At 35.2% G+C, this 20,484-nt stretch overlaps 1 protein-coding gene across 1 annotated transcript; it reads left to right on the top strand.

Moving 5' to 3' along the window:
- Positions 1 to 10,344: 10,344 nt before the first annotated feature.
- Positions 10,345 to 12,716, top strand: LOC124365302. Its single transcript, XM_046821271.1, has 2 exons — positions 10,345 to 11,137; positions 11,472 to 12,716. The coding sequence occupies exons 1-2, from the start codon at positions 11,024 to 11,026 to the stop codon at positions 12,714 to 12,716; spliced, it is 1,359 nt and encodes a 452-aa protein (XP_046677227.1). The 5' UTR covers positions 10,345 to 11,023.
- Positions 12,717 to 20,484: the final 7,768 nt, after the last annotated feature.

Below are 20,484 nucleotides of genomic sequence, written 5' to 3' on the forward strand. Positions count from 1 at the left end.
TTTCTCGAGCTTGGCAAGTCCCCACATATTTATAACAAATATAGTCTTTGCAACACTGACCTGACTGGTTCAGCACTACAATGAATTTCACAATACCGTACTTCAAGGCGGGCTTGGTGTATTGAATTGAACAAAGGAAGACTCCTGAATAATTTCTGCGAGCGGAGTTCCATGTTCTACTCGAATGGTTGGGGCTTGCCGCTCAGCAACTGAGGACATCCTCGCACAGGTTGGCATTTTCCTGTGACAAAACAAAAACTACGCAAAGTACACTATTCAAAATGAACAAGATAAACATTGAAAACTATGATAATGTAGAAATAGTTCAGTGGGGTTTCTATACTTTCTTTGATACTAGGGTACAAAACATGTGTATCATTTAAAAGCTTGTTAAGGTCTAGTTCTATGTGATTATCTTTAAGATTGTCCTTGACTTTTTGCATTGTTTCAAATAACAAGCTACTGTTTTTAAAGATTAGATTTTCTTCGTGAGATAGCAACAGGTTAATCTTTGGGATGTGCAAATGGTTAATGTCAAATTTATATTTTATATTTCCTTGAGTCCTCGAGAATAACTTATTATATTTACCAAAGATAGCGCAACTTGAAGCCTGTTTTAATATTCCAGACTTGTTTAAAGTTAATTCTAAATAACCTAGATGTGGTGGAGAGATAACTGAGTTTTCTCCATCAGAACTCCTCATACAGTTAAGTATGACTTTATATGGTTCCTTTAGGCTATAGATCCAATCATTGCCGTTTTGGATCCATACAGGTGAAGTTACATTTATGGTTAAGGTTCGTGAACATTTTTCTGTGACTAGGTTAGATCCCATGAATAGAGCGAATATACAATCATTAACGCTATGATGCAATACATTTATAGAGTTAGGACACAAATAAAAATGACTTAGTCTACACTGACTTAGTGTGTTAAAATCGATAGGTGCATAATACTGTCTCTCTTTGGAGATCAACAAATAATCAACTTGTACATTCCATTTTAACCAATGTTGAAGGTTTGTTTGGTACAATGGAATAACTTCTACTTTATAAAGTTCAAGACGTCTGTCTTGCGAACTTAAGGGTACAGTTACGATCAATCTAATTCCTGTCTTGGTGGCTAAAGCATGAGCAGTGCAAAAGGTGTAATACATAAATACGTCCTCTTCATTAACTGGTATAATTAGTTTCAAATGACGAGGTATGACTTTTCCTATGTCAAGCAATATGTTTACAAACTCATGGGGTGGTAGTAATTTGCTGCTTATTCTACCTGTGTTTACTAATTCTAAAGCTTGCCTAAACTCAACAATTCTTAACTTTGCTTCATCTATGGTTTGACCTAAATGACGTGCTAGACTGACAGATTTTAAATGTTTTGTTAATGAACGATGTAGCATAATGTTTTCTTGTTCGAATCCTTGGAGTGAAGTGATTAACATGCTATTTGAATGAGTAAGTTTAGTCATTATCTCTGATATGGCTTTAGTATTTGTTACCATCTTTTCATTCATGTCTTTCATTAAGGTGATTTGGTTTTCTCTAGAACTCAACAGTGATCCGCTAATCTTTTTTATCTCTTCAACTTTACTATTAACTTGTTCCATATCTTCGCTAGTGGGCACACCAAACAACCATTTCAATGCATATCCTCCTGCATCAACTAGTCCTCGCTTGGAGCGTTCTGTAGGTAGAAGTCTAAATAAGTCACTTACATCGGATTCATACTGGTCTATCCCGGTCTTAATTCTACTATATTCGAAAGCAAAGTCCTCATCCCACACATTTACACTAGTGTTCGTATAATAAACTAAGTCTGTGCACAATGTCTTAAGTGACTCAAGTTCGTCTCTTATTTCTATCATATTAAAATCTAATACAATCTTCCATTCATCCTCGGAAATAATTGTGTCATGAAGTTTCTTGAAAACGATTCCCTGTGTCATTTCATTCTCTGCCATTCCTGTCTCGACAAAGAGTACAAGTATTCCTGAAATCATCATTTAGATCCTAATAATTGTTTACTTCATGAATATCCTGACTTATTCGAATTTATTTTATTACGTACAGCTTGATCTTATGTTTCTTATCTTAACCTGCGTAGATATAACTTCTTTCCTTATAGTGTACTCAATCACACATTTGAATTGTTTGGATCCTTTAATTTGGCTTTTATTCACACACCTTGCATACCCATTCATCAACATTCGTTTCACAGTCATACAACATTCATACTCACGCATACAACCCATTCAATTCGGAGTAACTATTGCATTCTACTTTGTACGTGGTACTCTAAAACATCTTTTACTTACACATCAGACAAGAAGCATAACATACTAACGAGGAATATTTTAGTGTATCATATAACATCCTCAAATAACAAACAATACATAATTATTCAATACATTGCGTTTACTTTTAACTACTAAATAAACGATGCAATACACGTTCACTGTCATAACAATATGTATATACATTCCTATTATTTAATAAACTTCATAGTCTTTGAATCTACACGGTTTTCTTCTATCTCTTATGGATCTAAAAGGGCCTGGTCGCTCTTCTGCGGTTCCTGGGCTTGGTTCTCTCCTGTCTTGTTCTTCATTTTGTCCGGCTACTCTATTGAATGCCTCTTCATGGTCTTCGGTCTCTTCAATGATTTCTTCCTGTTCTTCTTCTTCTGCTACCTGAGCAGCTTTTGGATCATTTTGGCTACTTCCTTGTTCTTGCAACTTAAACTCGGTGACAGGTTTTTCGGCAATTTTCACAATAATAGGTAGTTGTTTCACTTTTACTTCTACAATCCCTCTCTTTGTGACCTTTCTTCTTACATGTATAACATACAATATCTACTCGCCTGGATTGGCATTCTCTGGCTTTATGGCCTGGTTTCCCACAAGTGTAACACGTAGTATCGGTGATCGTTCCAAAAACTCGCCTTGTCTTCTCCTCAAATTCGGATGGTCTTTTCTCTAAGTTGTTTAGAGCTATCGCCGTGGTTACAGCTTCTCTGAATGTTTTAGGGAACTTGATCCTGGTCTGCCGTCCTATTTCACCATTTAATCCTCTTACAAAGGCATCCATGGCTCTTCTATCGGCCTCTTCTCTCAGAATTTGGTTTGCTTCAGCGTTGTTTGTAACTCTTAGAGTTTTATCACTGACCCTTTTTACTCGGTCAGAGAACTGCTCAATAGTTTCTCCTCTGTTTTGTCGTATGCTAGCCAATTGCTCGAAGTAGTAATGATCTGGTAGGCTATCGCCGAATCTTTCCATAAAAGCAGCTTTTATTTCTTCTAAAGTTGTTGAGTTTTTACATTTTTCGTCTGACTTTGCAAACTGTAGAGCACTGCCTGTTAGTTTAAGTTTTAAAACTTGAAGTTTTTGAGCTTCACTCCAATTGCTGAGCTCTCCAATTCCTTCGATGTTGTCAAAGAAGGGGGCGACTAGATCTGCTTTCTCTCCATCGTAATGGGCTATACTTGAGACAAGCTCAAATGACGGCTTGCTGTCTGCAAGGGTCATGTCCATCGGGTACGGAGATGTTTCAGTTTTGTTCACCGCGGAGGTAGAAGCGTTGGCTAACGTTTCATCTAGTGTTACTTGAAGCGACCTCACTTTATTCGATATGGCATCAAAGGCGTCTTGGACCTCAACGGTCTTCCCTTCTAGGTGTACAGTGCCCATCGTTAATAATTTAAAAAAAATTTGGTTTTCCTCTTTGGAATACAGTAGCTATACAATTCTCTAGGTTATCAGTGATATTCAATAGTTAAACTTAAACGCTCTAAATGAAATCCCTAAAAGACATTGACAGCAACAATGTGAATAACTAGTTTCCCTATTTTTCAGTAAAATAACTTTTCCCCTTTTTTTTTCAATTTTCGATAATGGATCAATCAAACAATAAAGTTTTTCGATTTCCAAATGATACCAATCACTAATCGGTAGTATTGAGTTATCAATGGATCAATAGTCTAACAATGCCTCGATATACAAGTATATCAATACTGTAATGTGACTCAATACAGCTGCAATAATATTAAATAATCGTATTTGTTATATGATATACTATGTGCTATTACTTATATACTCTAATAGTTAATCACATTAACTGATATCACTTTGTTTTCAGTATAATTCGAAATTTACCCTTTTTATAAGTCAGCAACAAGTTACTTCCAACAATTATTGCTATTATATTCTTTTATACTTATATTAAAATTTCTACGGGTTTCTTTTTGTATACAGATATTAATGAATTATCAATCAAATTGAACAGTAAGCTAATATAGAATCATTGGCATATCCCTATTTCCAAGCAAATGATTTTAATCAACACGTTATTCTGCTTATATTTACGCTGAAAACATGATGGACTGAATGCCCTGGAGGTGACGACCTGACATGGAGGCTTTGGCAAAATAAAATACTAGGATGTTATCCTTTTAATTTCTCTTATTTAAATAATTCTGAATCTGTTTGTCAATAAAGAAGTTTAATGCTTAAAGCCTGGCCTCAATGCTGCATTCACCATTTATTTCCAAAGCATTTTGAACCATATTATTTAACCAACTATTTACTAATAATACGTAGTCTAATCTTAGGTTTCGCCAATGATTTAATTTAATTTAATTTAACAAAGTTCCCACTGCTCACCAAATAGTGACAGGGCTGCCATCTCGAAGGCTGTGGATGATCGTGACTGCGTTGACGGAGATGACAACATCTGCGTAGACAGTGGTCGGCAGTTGGTAGTTCCGGTCTGGATCACTGGATGTCCGGTGACGTATGCCCTCCTTGTTCCTTTCTATGTTCTATGATGACGTATGATGATGGCGTCCAACTTCCGCTTCATAGTGTAATGGCGTTGCACATGGTGTAATAAGCACACAGAACTAATCCAAGTCCATCTTCGTTCATATAAGTTGAATTTACTCGAAATTTAGAAATATAACATTGCAATTAATTTGTAAATGAATTTAGAATAGTAGTTATTTGGATAATGGAGTGTAAACTGAAATGTTCTAATAATTTTCTCAACCACGTGGTACACTTCTTTATTTCTTTTAGAGTTCTTTTAAAGTTTTGAAATCATTTTGAAATAATTTGCTGGTTTAATTATCGTATCCCACCGCTGGTCACCACTGTAAGCCCTCCGATATTAGCCAGAGAGGCTCATGGTTAATAAAAGGGATAGCGTTTTGCTGCCACCACCCTAGCTCGTAGGGAAATTTAGAATAGTGGTTGAGAAGGGTCTTGAAATAATTACTCACGTTTCTCCTTTGTTTGAGTCCAATCTATATTCAAAATGCACTAAAACACTCGTAGGCGCACCCAAACTACTATATGTGTACCGGTGTGTTCGCATCTCACTCCACCAAAATAAACTTACTTCACACACTCTACATTGCCAATCCCTCCGCCTACCTCCGAGCCCTCAACTCGACTGCCGACCCGTGCTGACGAGTGCTGACCCTTGCATTTCCTCAGCACGGCCAGTCACCTCACATCACGCGGTTAAAGGGACTTGGGTTAGTCCAGTTAATTTACACACTGTGTAATTACTAAAATACCATCTAAAAATTACTATATTAAAATAGTAGTGTGCGTGCGCGCTACACTAACATAAAAAAGTTCAAAGATTTTCTTATCTATTTATTTTAATAACATCACTTAAATGCCAGATAATTATATAACCGAAGCAATTTTTATACACATAAAAAGCAGTTAAAGACACTGTAATGAGGCGAAAAAATCAAAAAGTCTTGGAGATTCGTGGAATAGGTGGGATTTCTGTTAACACCGAAATATAATCTTTACTTATTTTCATGTTCAATTTTCCTTACAGATGTTTAAACCCACACAAAAACTCCTTCGGAGGAAAGTTTTATTTTATTTGGTTAAACGAAGCAAAAGATTTGCTACTACGGACACAACCTTTCAATTATAAAGTGTTTCATTATTTACATATAACCACGTTACATTTAAATAAAACAGAAACATTATTGGCTGAGCATTTAAGAAGCTTATCCCTCGTGGGGCTTAAAAATTTCACTTGTTTGTCTGTCTGTCGGACATTTACAGATTGAAATGAGCTATATAGATTAGAATTCTGCATGCAACTCGAGTGAAGCCTGTTACGTAACACCTGGTGTGGCGTACTCTTAGCTAGTATAATGATCCTAACTAAGCCCACGAATCTAGAGGTGGTTAGATTGTGCAAGCACACATGCTGCAAATTTGAAATATCGAGAATATCGTAAACTTGTATTTTAGACAAGGGAGCCAAGCTTTACTCATCATTACAGTCTATGATCCGAGATCCAATTTATATTTTATAAGCTAACACTCAGTTCTTCGTGAATAGGGAAATGCCCCCTGGGAAAGAAACCATAGACCAATATAGACCAATCTAGTGTGGACTTTGAATAGAAAATGGTCGAAAAGGTTAAAAATGTAAATGTTTTGTGTTATATCATGTTTTTATACACTTATAAGTAGTTGTGAGACGTGTGTCTAATATCACTGTATCCAACGAAATAAAGACATTAAAATTATCATTTCCAGCTAAATTATTCTTTTTCACATGGGTACTTGGCACTATGTTAATTTTCATATACGTATCAAAATTTTAAATTTGGGTATTTTCAGGTAAAATACATGATCTAACACAAGATATGATATTTTCATATGTTTAACTCTTTCCACATCCTCTCAAATATCACCGAAAAATCAAGCGCGGCTGATGGATTTATTTATTAGCGTGAAATACTTCTATCGATTCCATGAAGAACAAGGTCATGTGATAATGCAATGTAAATAGACTCTTAGCTCCTGGACTTTAATGTACACAACAATACTAGCTCTCCAGCCATTTTACAGTATCCTGAGATATCTTCCACCACCCTGCCAAATAAATACCCAACAGATAAAAATTTTATTAGACTTCCAGTGTTCCGGTTCGTTACAATGCGTTCTTGGTACAAAATTCCCTTTGCCTTAATATTCTTTTATTCACTCATGTTTTCCAATATTATTGTTGCTTTTGCACAACCATTGCATATATTTCACCGTCTTACTTTCTCTTTTAGTATTGTTTTTAGTGTTTATTTCTTAGAAATATCAATTTCGATTAGAGTATGTAAAGTAAAAACAAATTTATCCTATTTTTAGACACACGAAAGGGCTATAAGTTGTTTGAGCTCAGTAAACACAAATAGTATCTCCTCTCGGATTCCGGGAAATTCGTGGTACTCACTTTCTGCGAATGATGTACTGCAAACATCAGTACCAGCAGTACCTGACCCACAAGTGTACTGACACTCGCTTGTGTGTTTGTCAGAGGCAGCTTGGTCTCTGTATTTGTGTCTCAACCAGAAACATGGTTCATATTTACTTGCAAATAAGCCCTGACCAGTGTACACATCAGTTTAGTTGAGCTTACATACCAGTTACTATATGAGGATTGTATCACGTAGCTGCTTCACACATTGCTGGGTACATTGCATAATGAATATAAAAAATCCCTCTACGTAATAGTTGGCATAGTGCATAACGTTCAGCTCTCAATTTATTTCTTTTTTATTAAATACCACCTAATTAATAAAAAAAGACAATATTCTCCGTCATTTAAACGTTATTTGTTTAACGTGCTAATAATTGAGATATGGTCCATAAGAAGTATCAGCTTCCGTGTAAGAGGTCAAAGCTATAAGTTTTCATTTTTATGAAAAAAATGTGCCACAAATTTTATTTATTTCATAATATAATTAATCACTGTATTTAACAGTTTCTTTACTATTAGGCAAAACAAAGTTCATTAAGTATAAAAAGCGTAATCTTTAAAATTAAAATTAAATCAGATCCTCAGGTAATACTAGTTTAAATTTGTATAGTACATTGCTTAAAACCCAAACAATAAGTACAGTCTGTGCAGAAATCTAGGTATGACAATTATGTTGAATAATACATCAATCTTGTATAGTATTTTAATAAGAACACTCTCTGTAAGATTTTATAAGTAAGTCGATAAAAAGATTTCTAAAAAGTAGGAATGTGTAAATATGACATATTATACATTTCAAGTGAATATTGAGTTTAACTCCACTTTACCTTCTGCTTAGTACAATGTCACAAAACTTGACTCGTGGAATCTGAAGTCCATTCGCTTCTGAAGAAATCCAAAATTTTTGAAAAGATTAAATACATCGTTTCCACATCAGACACACCTAGACTACAAAAAGTCTGTCTAGTTAATCCAACAGCCATCCAGTGTAATCTAGATGAGGTGTTCTGATTGTCTGATTGCACTAAGATATTTAGACACGATCCCAAAGCAATCTAGTTTTCTCAGCATATACCTTCACATCATAGTTGCGCCATGTATGCATTTCACGTTAGATCTAAATCAGCTAGAGTAGTAACCACGCAAATAGTTTGTTTCTATAGTATTATCCAGTATATATGATTTTATCCGAAATAATTAATAAGAAAGAACAATATGCATATGAAAGGTAACATTATTTCAGTTAGTTTCTATTTACTTATGTATTTCGTTGAAGAGAAGTAAAATATTATTACATACGAGAATGTATGTCAAACTGTGTTTACATTAATTGAACTGTTTTTTAATTTATCATAGTTCAGTTCTTGAATAAATACGAAACCAATCAATATAATGAATCCATTAGGGCAATCCGTATATGTTATTTGAATGAAAATATTTTAAGTGCAATAACACAACTAACAAAACTCATTTTGATAAATTTCCATTTGCAATCTAGCCTAATTATTTCTTAATTTACTAATAACCATTGTTTCTAAGTGGCTGGAAAAATAGCTCTACTGCTCCATTGCGATACAGATGAACCTTACAATTCTCAACTATAATTGAACGTGGATGTAGAGCCACGCGATGGGCTGTGACGTAATGTCGGTTATATCCGTCATTGTGCTGACAATTATATCCGTCACAAGCACCAATGACATAATGAGTGTCACTAGATAATGTGAATGTCGTGAAAACATGAATAGTGAAAGTGTAGAGTGATAAGATCGTAATAAAGTGTGAATTCTTTTCACAGCAATCTGCTCACTGGAGCATACATTACTGCCTCGATTATATTAATAAATATGCAACAAATATAAGACACAATCGTAGAGTATATTAAATAGTTTTATTACATATTTACGGTTACATATTCATTGCTACATATTATAATGCATCTTTATAAAGTTGAAGAATGTCACATGTTAAGACGTTATGAAATAGAAGATGCAATATTCTGAACAAATGCTTTTTGTGCATATTTGCATACATGGTTGATTACATGGTATAATGATTTAAATTAATCCCTGTTTAACCAACTTTTATAAAGATGTCTAAGAGTAGAAATTAATATTTTTCGCCTTTTAGGTTTTACGTTTGTCACCGTATAATAGAATTTGGGGTCCCTTGTGATTACAGTTTCAACAAATTAAAAATTATTTGGAGCATTATCCACATTTAATGTACATTAATTTTCTACTCCACAAAGATTTGTACTGAACCTAGTAGTTCTATGTTGCAAACGTTTTTAAAAACATACAAATTAACTAACTTTTACTATATGAAAAAGATGATAACTTTTAACTTTTTTAACCTAATATTATTTTATTTTTCGCTTCTTAGTAAATAGGAAAATTGAATTTTTTATGTCTTTGAAAAATTGCTTACTAGTATAACGAACGTAATCATTGTATAGTTTTTATTGCATTTGAACAGCCAAATAGTTCTGATACGCTGAGATATATTATAAATGGTTTGATATATCGATGTACAATCTTCACCATAATAATTAAAAAACCTTATTGAACTTTTGGAAAGCTAAAAATATTTCCCCACCCCCTTTTCCAAAAGGGGGTAGAATGGGGGTTACTTTAAATTTTCAAAATGCAATCTCTATCTTGTACATGTCATTATATCGATAAATTTGACATGTCACTAATATATCATAATATATGTCTAAAGTCACTCACCGTTTAAGTTAGCGTTTCTCACGCAGTTCCTGTGTCAGTTAAACAGTTCATGTGACCCGTTATAAGTAAATATTTACATCAAGGAGGAAAATGTGTGTGATTTATGTGCACAATAATAACGGTGATCGTTGTGTGTTGGTTACATACAATTAGTAATACCATGACGAAAACAACATAAATTTAACGGTGATAACAAAATAACCATTTTACAGGGTGAGGCATAACCAACGTCGGCTATCTATAGGGGTATAGCGGCTTAACCATGAAACCTACATTAGTTCAAAACGCTCTTATGCAATAAAACGTTATAAATAGGGGAGACCGGGGCAAGTTGACGACCGGGGCAAGACGACGAATGGTTAGTTTCTCAAATTAGTTGCTAGGTAGTAGCACCGGTCGAATGTCAGTAGCGCTCCACACGGATGGCCTCTGAAATAACTGGCAGTGAAGACAAGTTCGCCATTGTGTGTGTTGTTACAGCGGCTTGTTGTTTTTGGAGTGCGTTTTTGTAACTTTCGGCCTTTGCATCGTAAGGTTTATTGAATACGCAGGTAAGATATGTTAATTTTCAATATTACCTATATTTACCTTATGTATTAGGCTACTCATAAATACCATGTTTGTTTATATTTATCTTAAACTTAATGCCAATAAAATTTACCTACTCTATTACGGCCGCTCGGGGCAAGATGACGTGGGGCAAGATGGCGTGTTCGTCATCTTGCCCCGGTTAATTTTACTGGTGCAAAGCTGAAACTTTTAAGAAGTATGGTTATGCATACAATTTTGATTTAAGTAAACTAATAACTGACGACACTGTGAGACTTAACCACTTATTTAAAAAAAATTTAATCTACACTTTTGTTTAACAATTTTACTTTAGAATTGAATTTTTATTAATTTAATATGCGGGTACAGATTTTTAGTTTTACTTTGGTTCCAGAGATGGTGAGAAACTACAAAAAGACTTCCTCTAGAGGAGAGTGGGAAAAAAACCAACATGGATACTGCTTTCACAGAGGTCAAGGAGGGAAGAATGACTTGCTTGGGAGCAGCGAGAACTTACAATGTTCCAGAGGCAACACTTCGACGCCGACTGAAAAAGAACGTTTCGGTAACTATTTTCACCTACACCTTGCACCACGTTTATATTTACAACTTGTTTTAAGTTAAATTATTTACCACCTTGTTTTTGATATTAAAACAAAATTTACTTTGGTATAACAACTTCTCACGTTACAAAGACAAGACTATAATCCGTACCCCAGCTTTTTACGCAAATACACATAACATTTTCATTTACTTCATCACAACATTTCTAAGCAACCTACAACGATTATTATTTACATTTTCCAAACCTTAAAAAGTACCAAACTTTAAAATAATGAAATAAAATAAATATAAATTTTTTACCTTTCCTGCTCCCCTTAAACAAGTTTTTTTTTTAGGATATGCCTGTCCATGGAGGAAGATATAGAGAAGTATTCAATGAAGAGCAGCTCCAAGATTTACACAACTATTTGACGGTAATGGACCAAATGTTTTTTGGAATGACCAAGTTGCAGTGCAGAAAACTCGTTTTTGAATACGCAGAACACTTAGGGATTTCTCATCCGTTTAATAAAGAAACTAAAATGGCTGGTGAGGATTGGCTGGCTACCTTTATGAAAAAACACAACTTTAGTATGCGTAAGCCAGAAGCAACATCTGTTGCAAGAGCAATGGGTTTCAACAAACCTAGTGTTGATAAATTTTTCTCCATTTTGAAGGAAGTGCGAGAAAAACACAATTTTCCCGCTGCTAATATCTACAATGCAGATGAATCAGGACTATCTACTGTGCCCAATAAATTACCTAAGGTAATTTCACCAAAAGGAAGTAGAAGAGTTTCTAAAGTTGTGTCTGGGGAGAGAGGCAGGAACGTCACTATTATTTGTTGCATCAATGCTACGGGAACTTACCTACCCCCTTTTTTGGTATTTGCCAGAAAGCGAATGCGACCTGAACTCATGGAAAGAGCTCCACCAGGTAGTGTGGGCCACTGCAGCGATAATGGCTGGAGCAACGGAGAGTTGTTCGTAAAGTTTTTGAACCACTTTATCCTCAATGCAAAACCCACAGTTGATTCTCCTATCCTGCTACTTGTCGATAATCACAGAACCCACATAACCCTAGAGGCAATCAACTTATGCAGAGATAACCATATTGTTATGGTTGGATTTCCTCCTCATACAACACACCGTCTTCAGCCCTTGGACGTTTCATTCTTTGGTTCGCTGAAAACCTTTTACAGTCAAGCTTGTGACAACTTCATGGTCAATAATCCAGGACAGACCATCAGTGACTTTAAAATTGGTGAGCTTTTGACCATTGCTTATTTCAAGGCTGCAACTGTTGGCAATGCCGTTAGTGGGTTCAGGTCCACAGGAATAGAACCTTATAATCCACTTGTATTCGACGAACATGACTTTGCTGCATCACAAACAACTGATCAGAACCTGGATGTAGGCCTAGACCCTAGCTATAATGAAGATGAAAATCCTACTATCCAATCAACAACATCAAATACAACAGAAACTCCAGGTGAACCTGAAGAAGAAACCATTGAGCTGAGTGAACGCCAAGAAACAGTAGGCCTAGTAGACTGTGCCCCAATCCCCGGTAAAGAAGAATACAAGTGTCTTCGACTTTAAGCCTTTACCTAAAGGTAAACCAAAGGATAAGAAAAGAAAAGTTCAGAAGTTAAGTTCTAGTATTATAACAAGCACGCCAGTAAAAATGTGTTTGGAAGTAAAGCAAGAAATGAAGGATGAAAAAGAGCGCTTAAAAAAGAAAAGAGAAGAGCTTCGAGCTTCAAAGGTTTCAAAGAAACTCAAGTTTGGACCCTACAAAAAACGTCCTAGGTGTATGAACACAGCTTCTACTTCAAAAGGCAGTGAAGTTAGATGTCCTGGGTGTGAAGAAAAATACTCCGATCCTCCAGTTGAAGAGTGGATCCAGTGTTCCAAGTGCAGTGAATGGTGGCACGAGAATTGTACAAGCTACGAAGGTGGGGAATTTGTTTGTGACTACTGCTAGTTTGTCAGTTTTTGTACATAAATAAAAATGACTAGCAGCCTTTTCTTTTACAAAGTAGCGTGTTTATTTATACCTCCATAACATTCGTCATCTTGCCCCTATGCAAAAGTCATCTTGCCCCGGGGGTGGGGCAAGATGACATTTTTGCATTGTTTCATAAGAACTAAAATTTACAAACAAAAAATTGATATTATGATAATTAAAAAAAAATTAAATGTAGGTAAAGACTTATACTTAACTCTTATGTATCGTAAGACTTTTATTTTTATCACAATATTTTATTAAAAATATTTATTCCTTAACGTCGTCAACTTGCCCCGGTCTCCCCTACTAGTTATTTATAGGTTTAACGAAAGCCACATCTTCGTTTTTTTATATTTTGGATTTTAATAGACTGAAATATCCTAAATTTGAACTATTGAAAAATATTGGAAATGGTGGGAAGGGCTTATTCGATTCGAATGTTGAGTTTAGCTACAGTGCACCTTCCTCTTACGTGCAGTATCTGAAATCTGATGCTGTTGCAGACTCGACTCCTGAAATCTGGAGTCATGTTCGTCTAAAGAGTTCCAAAAATAGTCCCGCATCGTTTAGAGACATTCAAAGTACAAACCATAGTGTAGGATGAATTCTCATTGTCTCATCAGGTGCACAAATTAGCATACTAAGATGGTGACCGAAACGATCCCAAAGCACGGTGGAGCAACCGTGGAATGTTGAATTTAATTCCAGTTCAACTTCTTCTTACGTGCAGAAACTGAAATCTGACCATTATTGGATTTTTTTCAGACGAACATGACTCAAGATTTCAGGAGTCGAGTCTGCAAATAGCATCAGATTTCAGATGCTGCACATAAGAGGAAGGTGAACTTTAGCTAAACTCAACATTCGAATAGAATCAGCACTTCTCACCATAGCTGATTTACTTGTAGAAGACTCGGTTGCTCCACCGTGCTTTGGGGTAGTTTCATTCAACATCCTAGTATGCTAATTTGTGCACCTGATGAGACAGTGAGAATTCATCCTTCACTGTGGTTTGTAGTTTGAGTGTCTCTGATGTCGAAACGATGCGGGACTATTTTTGAAACTCAAGATTTCAGGAGTCGAGTCTGCAACAGCATAAGGTTTCAGATGCTGCACGTAAGAGGAAGGTGAACTGGAGCTATACTCAACATTCGCGTTGAATTATAAATGTGTTTAAATGTGTCATTAACATATTTATAAAAAGAGGTGAGGGGCAATCGAAAAAATTTACCCAATTTCCTCCGATGATTGATTACGCCCCGAAAATGGGCACATTTCTTGTACTATCCATAGCAGTGACAATTTTATTGTAATCACTGAAATTCATGAAAGTATCTTTAAAACCGACCTGATACGAGTATTATCACGAACTTTGCTCACTGAAGAAATTTTCTGCGCGTGAACAATGGGATGTTATTAGCCTTGACATTCTGCTTTAAAACATAACCAAACTTAAGGTCTTGAAATCGGTCTTCACGATCTTGCTGTTTATTTTAATGAAGCAATATTTTTGGTCACAGCCACGATGACTTTTCTGAAGACAGGGATAACATATTTCTATTCCATGAGAGATTGGCCTTAGGCATTTGAAGCAAACTTTAGGGACATCTTACGATAAGACCAAAACAAAAACCGTTTTATATGGGAATATGAACCATTAGTTAACATATGAAAAATATGGCTGGAGGGTATGATATGTTTTTAATTAATTTCCTTAAATAAAATTTAATTGCAAGTCATGTAGTTTTCTTAAGTTTCCTGATCATTTCATTAACTCATATTAGAATTATAAAAATATTCATATAGAATGCATACTTACAGAATTTAAATGTATTATATTTTATTAACTATTGGTAAAAAAATGTCTATGACTTCGGAAAAAATAACTATCCAACCATCGACATAGAAGAAGTCACGTGATCAGTCGATATATTGATGGATGAATGTCACACCAGAATTTTATCTGGTAATATTTATTTGCAATTATTATTATTTCACATTACATCATATTGATAGTAATGTTTATGAAATAATATACGTAACGAACGGGATCAAGTAATTTAGTAATTAAAATATACACTGAATGGATATTACATTCCTATTCACTGCTTAAATCAGAAACTCTGGTCTGACCGCTTATCACTGAACTTTACTGTACCGTAATGTCTGTCACGGTTACATTTTGTGTTTATTGGTGCGAATCAGCAGATTGTTTCAATTGCCACTTGTACCGCCAAACTGAACATTAGTTGATTTATTTAACCATTGAAACGCTCTTAGTATGAATCGTTTCCACCAGATAGCACTTTGATTTCTATTTTCAGGATTTACTCGATAAAATAACAGTTATGCTTTTCTAACTTTTCTAACCAACAAGTCTTTTAGGATGAGAGTTTAAAATTTTCTCTTCCTACAGTAATAGTTTATTTGTGACACAACTTAGTTTGCTTTAACACCATATTTAATTAAAATGTCTTATGTGTAATAAATTTCGTTAATTAAATAGAATAGTTGTCTCGGGTTTATCTACTGTAAATGTTTTAACGATAGGTGCGGTAATTTTAAATGTAATATACCTCTTTAATTAAAATGATCTGTATTGTTTAATTCACGCTATTAACATTAATGACACTTAAATTGGTAGGTATGCAGGCTTAGGCTCCCAAACACTAGGCTTTGCTAGAGGTGGTCTATTTCAAGAGTTCGAGGGTTCAAGATATTGAACCACCAATGTCTCTTATGAGCCAAGGTGTACCTTAATTTGGTGGTAATATGCCTAGTATGAGACTGTTTACTTCAATTAAAAAGCCGTATCTCACTTTTATTCTCTTTTTGTGAATGTCATTTCGGAGGCTTTCAAGTGGAACGTGGACAAATTTACTGCTAAAAACCAGAGCTCCATCCCGGGTACAGTGTTTGGGAGTGTCATCCATAGCAAAAACCACCCTCGGATAAGCTTGGAGACTTCACAGGTCACGGGAAAAAACTAGGGGGTAATGAGCAACTCAAAATAGCTCATCCTAATATGAGATCCCTCCTTATGGGATATGAAGGAAGAAGCTCAGCCTTCCAGCCTCCCACAATTGCTCATCACCAGGATACACAATGCTGAGAAATGATCCCTTTGATACACAGTAGTCGGCCCATAGTGTGATTTGTGGTGGTGTTACCCTATACATCAGGGATGGCATTGCCTGTCACCAATATCTTATCAGTGATGAAGCTATGTCTTATAAAGTTGATATGGAAAGTCTCAAGGTTGTTTTTAAAGGTGAAGAAACAGAGACTGGGATTTTGCTTAGTATAAAGCTTGTTAAGCTCACCTCTCTTTCAGCATTGTTCCATCCCCTCGAAGACCTCCCATACATCAAAATATTTACGTCTACTGTTAAACAAATCAAATTCAGTCCAACTGATAAATGAGCTGACTAAAGTCACCGCACCTCAGCCACCTTGTTAGCCCATTTCATAGTGGACAGGGTGGACTAGGTCAGGATGACCGGCGACATTGACACTTCGAGCTAGGTCCATTGGTCTGTAAAAGGGTTCCAAGAAACAGAGTCCCATACAAAAATGATTTAATTAATAAAAAGATTACGTAAAAAACCAAACTAAGGAAAAACGTTTCGAAATACAGGGCTTAGACAATAAAATGGCTACAAGAAAACCGGAAATGAATTTAACTCTTTAATATGGAGAATGAAGAAAAATTATTTCACAGAGAAGCTTGGTTTGAGTATGGGAATTTTTAAAATGATATGATGTAGTTTAACGATACAGAGAAAAACTTACTCCACAACATATTAATATGGATTATATAAACTACTACTTCTTTAAAATGGGGTATTATTTAAAGAAAATAAAGACACGGTAGATAATTTTATAGAAACTAGAAGAATAGAATTTTTTTCATTTTTCCCCTATTACAGAAGAAAATTTCAAATCAACAATGAATAAAATTGTTGAATTGCAGAGCTGTTTCCACTGACGGAATGTTTATTGAGATGTTCAAAGCTTTCTCCGTATGCCGTAAAAGCTTTTAGTAGAACTGATGAATAAGTTGTTAGAAAATGGGTAATTTCCGAGAAGCTGAAAAATAAATTATGTCCCAAAGATCCATAAATAAATATCAAGGTGTTCAACAGTTCAGGCCTATCTCGACTTTACCCTTCATTTGTAAAGTATTATCAGAGCTGTTGGGCAAAACGAATCCTTTTATAAATTATAAACAAAGTATTCGAAAATTCCAATCTGGATTTAGAAAGAATCATAGCACCTGTACAGCCCTGGTAAATTTGTTTAGTAATGATTATGAGAAAGATAGACGCTGGTTATGTTGGACTATTCCTAGACCTTCTAATCAGTAAGTCATGAGCTTTCATTGACTAAGATGAAATTTTGTGGATTTGATATGAGAACAGTCGACCGGGTTGTATCATTCTTGCAGGGTATAACAGCGGTGTGACATAGATGGGAAGTGACATTTCTACTGCTCTAATCAGGCGAAGAGGTGTGCCTGTGATATTCAATTTGTTTTTGTCTGACTTCCACAGTTTTATACAGAACTGCACGTCCACCAGAATCATTCACCTGATAATTGTGCATCTGATGATACAATGAGAGTGCCTCTTCATCTAGATTATATTATATACTAATATTTTGTACTCTAGTTGTCTCTACTGTCGAAAAGATGTAAAGAGATCGTTTTGAGCTTCTTAGCCAACGCCACTTTTGGATCTCTTCAGATGAACATGATTAAAGATTTCAAGAATCAAGTCTGTGAAATCGTCAGATTGCAGACGCTGAACTAAAAGGGTAAACTGGAGATAAACTCAACATTCACAAACTGACCAACTACATGCGACATCTTTAATGAAAATTCTCATTCCTGTAGTTTTCCCTTCGATGAACCGTTATCACTTCCTCCACAGCATGATGGGCTAAAAGAGCAGGACGTTGAAGCATCGTTACGAAAACAACATATTGTTTACAACTTTGTATCCTTTCGTACATAAGCAGGAAAATTCCAAAATATCCAGGAAAGGAATTTACTCTTCTCAGGCTTGATGGACATGAGGGTGGCCTCCTTTCCAGGAACTATGGCTAATTGAGGATCTCTTCACATAAAATATCTTTAAAGCACCAAAAATAATTTTTATACTTCTTCTGTCTGCCCTCATTGGTCACTGGGATGTGCGCGAATATGATCAAACAGAATAAAGAGTTTTAAATCTATAGCTCGTGTCACTGTCGAGATAGAATGGTCAGGCTGGCAGACAGACTAACAGATAGACCCAAATAGAAAAAAAAAATAGAATATAAACTTTGCAAGCTCCTCCAATGATTTATTCGCAGATGCTCCGTCAAATCCAAAGTAAGGACATACAGCGTTATCGAACTTGATGTTACTTTATAGAAATAAATCTTTATAGATAACTTCAAGTTTTTTACTAAGCTAAAAGTAAAAGGAAATTAAATGTGTCTTATTTTACCAGGCGAAGTTAGGGCTAAGAAGCCCTCTCTAACATTTAACCTGGGACCAAAGGCTTAAAGGTGACTTCCAAACCACCACCAATGGTCGGGCAGGCTGGCTGCTTGCAAGGACAGGATCGCTCAGCGGTCACCCTTCCAAGCAGCGGCCACGCTCGACGTTGCTTGATCTGGTTTTCTTGAGATAACCGTTGTACCCGCTACACTGCGCCATTAAGAAGTTCAATTAGTTCTCGAGATATCCAGAGGACAACCAGAAAGGAAGAGAAGAGAATAATTTTGTCAGCGTAAAAGTTTGATAGGCTTTTCCAATACACACTCAACCAATGAAATTGCTTCGTTTAAATACAGAATGAACCTTTTCTACGAAGTCCCAGATCCATAGTGTGACTACATACACCGTGCATCCACTGCTTCCTAATTCGTAATAAAATACGAATACAACTATATTAATTCACATTAATGAGGTTTTATATTCATTGTTATCCAAAGATTATAAGCCCTGTCTCTGAAACCATGTCCGGCAAACAGAATTGCAAAGGGAACGAGACTTATGCATGTCAATCCTGCATTGACTCATTGGGTATTCACAAAGGGCTTAAGGTAAACCGTCGGTTTGTATTTTTGGTTTTATTGTGTACCGTAATCTCTGTGTATCGACCAGAAGGTAAATTCGACAAAGAGCTCTATTGTGGAATTCTAATCGCTTGAGGAATTCAGTCTGTCCCGGGTCTTAGTTCCTCTATAGTACTATGTATTTCGTATAATAAAGTGACGTATAAATGAATAGTCGAAATGAAAAGTGGACCAACATAAACATTTTCAGTTTTGAAATTACTCACCGCCTTAAAACAATGTATGTATTTGTAAAATGTTCCTAACTATAGCAACTATGATAAATGATGTTTCGATACAAAATACACCTAACCATACCAGAGATATTCTTACGTATTTGGTTGAGTAAGGATATTGCTTTGTTTATCACCGTAATACAGTATTACGTAACATTTTAGTAAAACACTTAGAGAATCAGTACTATCGTGTTACAACTGGAACATGAAACTGAATGTAAACTGTAGTGTTACGCTAATTGATGTAATGTTTATAACTGAACAATCACATAGGTATGATGACGTCAGCTGTAATATTTGTTTAATATATTGTCACTGTTTGTTCTGGCAGTTCTTTCCTTCAATTCCCGCATATATTCATTTAGCAGTTCAAATAAACGTATAAATAAAATAAAAACTATACGTTTTTATATTTTAAGCACGTTTATATAATAAAATATAATGCAAAAATGCTCTATTGTACGTATAATTGAGTTATCAGCCCTGTAAACCTGATTAACTAATTTAATTAAGGCATACACGGTGCGTGCCGTTGGTGCACTATTTCGTTCTTATTAATTTGTATTTTATTCCTGCGCGTTTTATTTTAAGTTTTTATATACAACACTTTTTAATCTACTGCATTATTTGTTGTTTGAGCTATTAGTTATATAAACCACAATATTTGTTTTTTCAACTCTACTGGTCATCATAAAATTCATTATACCCAATCCCATTTGACAGTTATAGCTATTACACTCAAGTTATTCAACTGCTCAAATTATTTTCTAGAATTCGTGTTGATTAAATTTTAAATCTTACGATACTTTTACTATTCACAAGAACTGGGGAAAGAGATATGTTGGGGAAAATGAAATCTTGGTGCAAGATGTTATTTTATAAATATGTAGGCTTTGTAAACTTTTGTGCCGTTATTTAGTTGTATTTTATATAATACATATTTCGCAACCCTGTTACTCGTTACTGGTTAATATAAGTTACATCCGATGTTCTTAGAACTAAATTCTTGGCGGATTAA

This window comes from Homalodisca vitripennis, chromosome 6 (genome assembly GCF_021130785.1).
Source record: "Homalodisca vitripennis isolate AUS2020 chromosome 6, UT_GWSS_2.1, whole genome shotgun sequence".
Classification (NCBI taxonomy): domain Eukaryota; kingdom Metazoa; phylum Arthropoda; class Insecta; order Hemiptera; family Cicadellidae; genus Homalodisca; species Homalodisca vitripennis.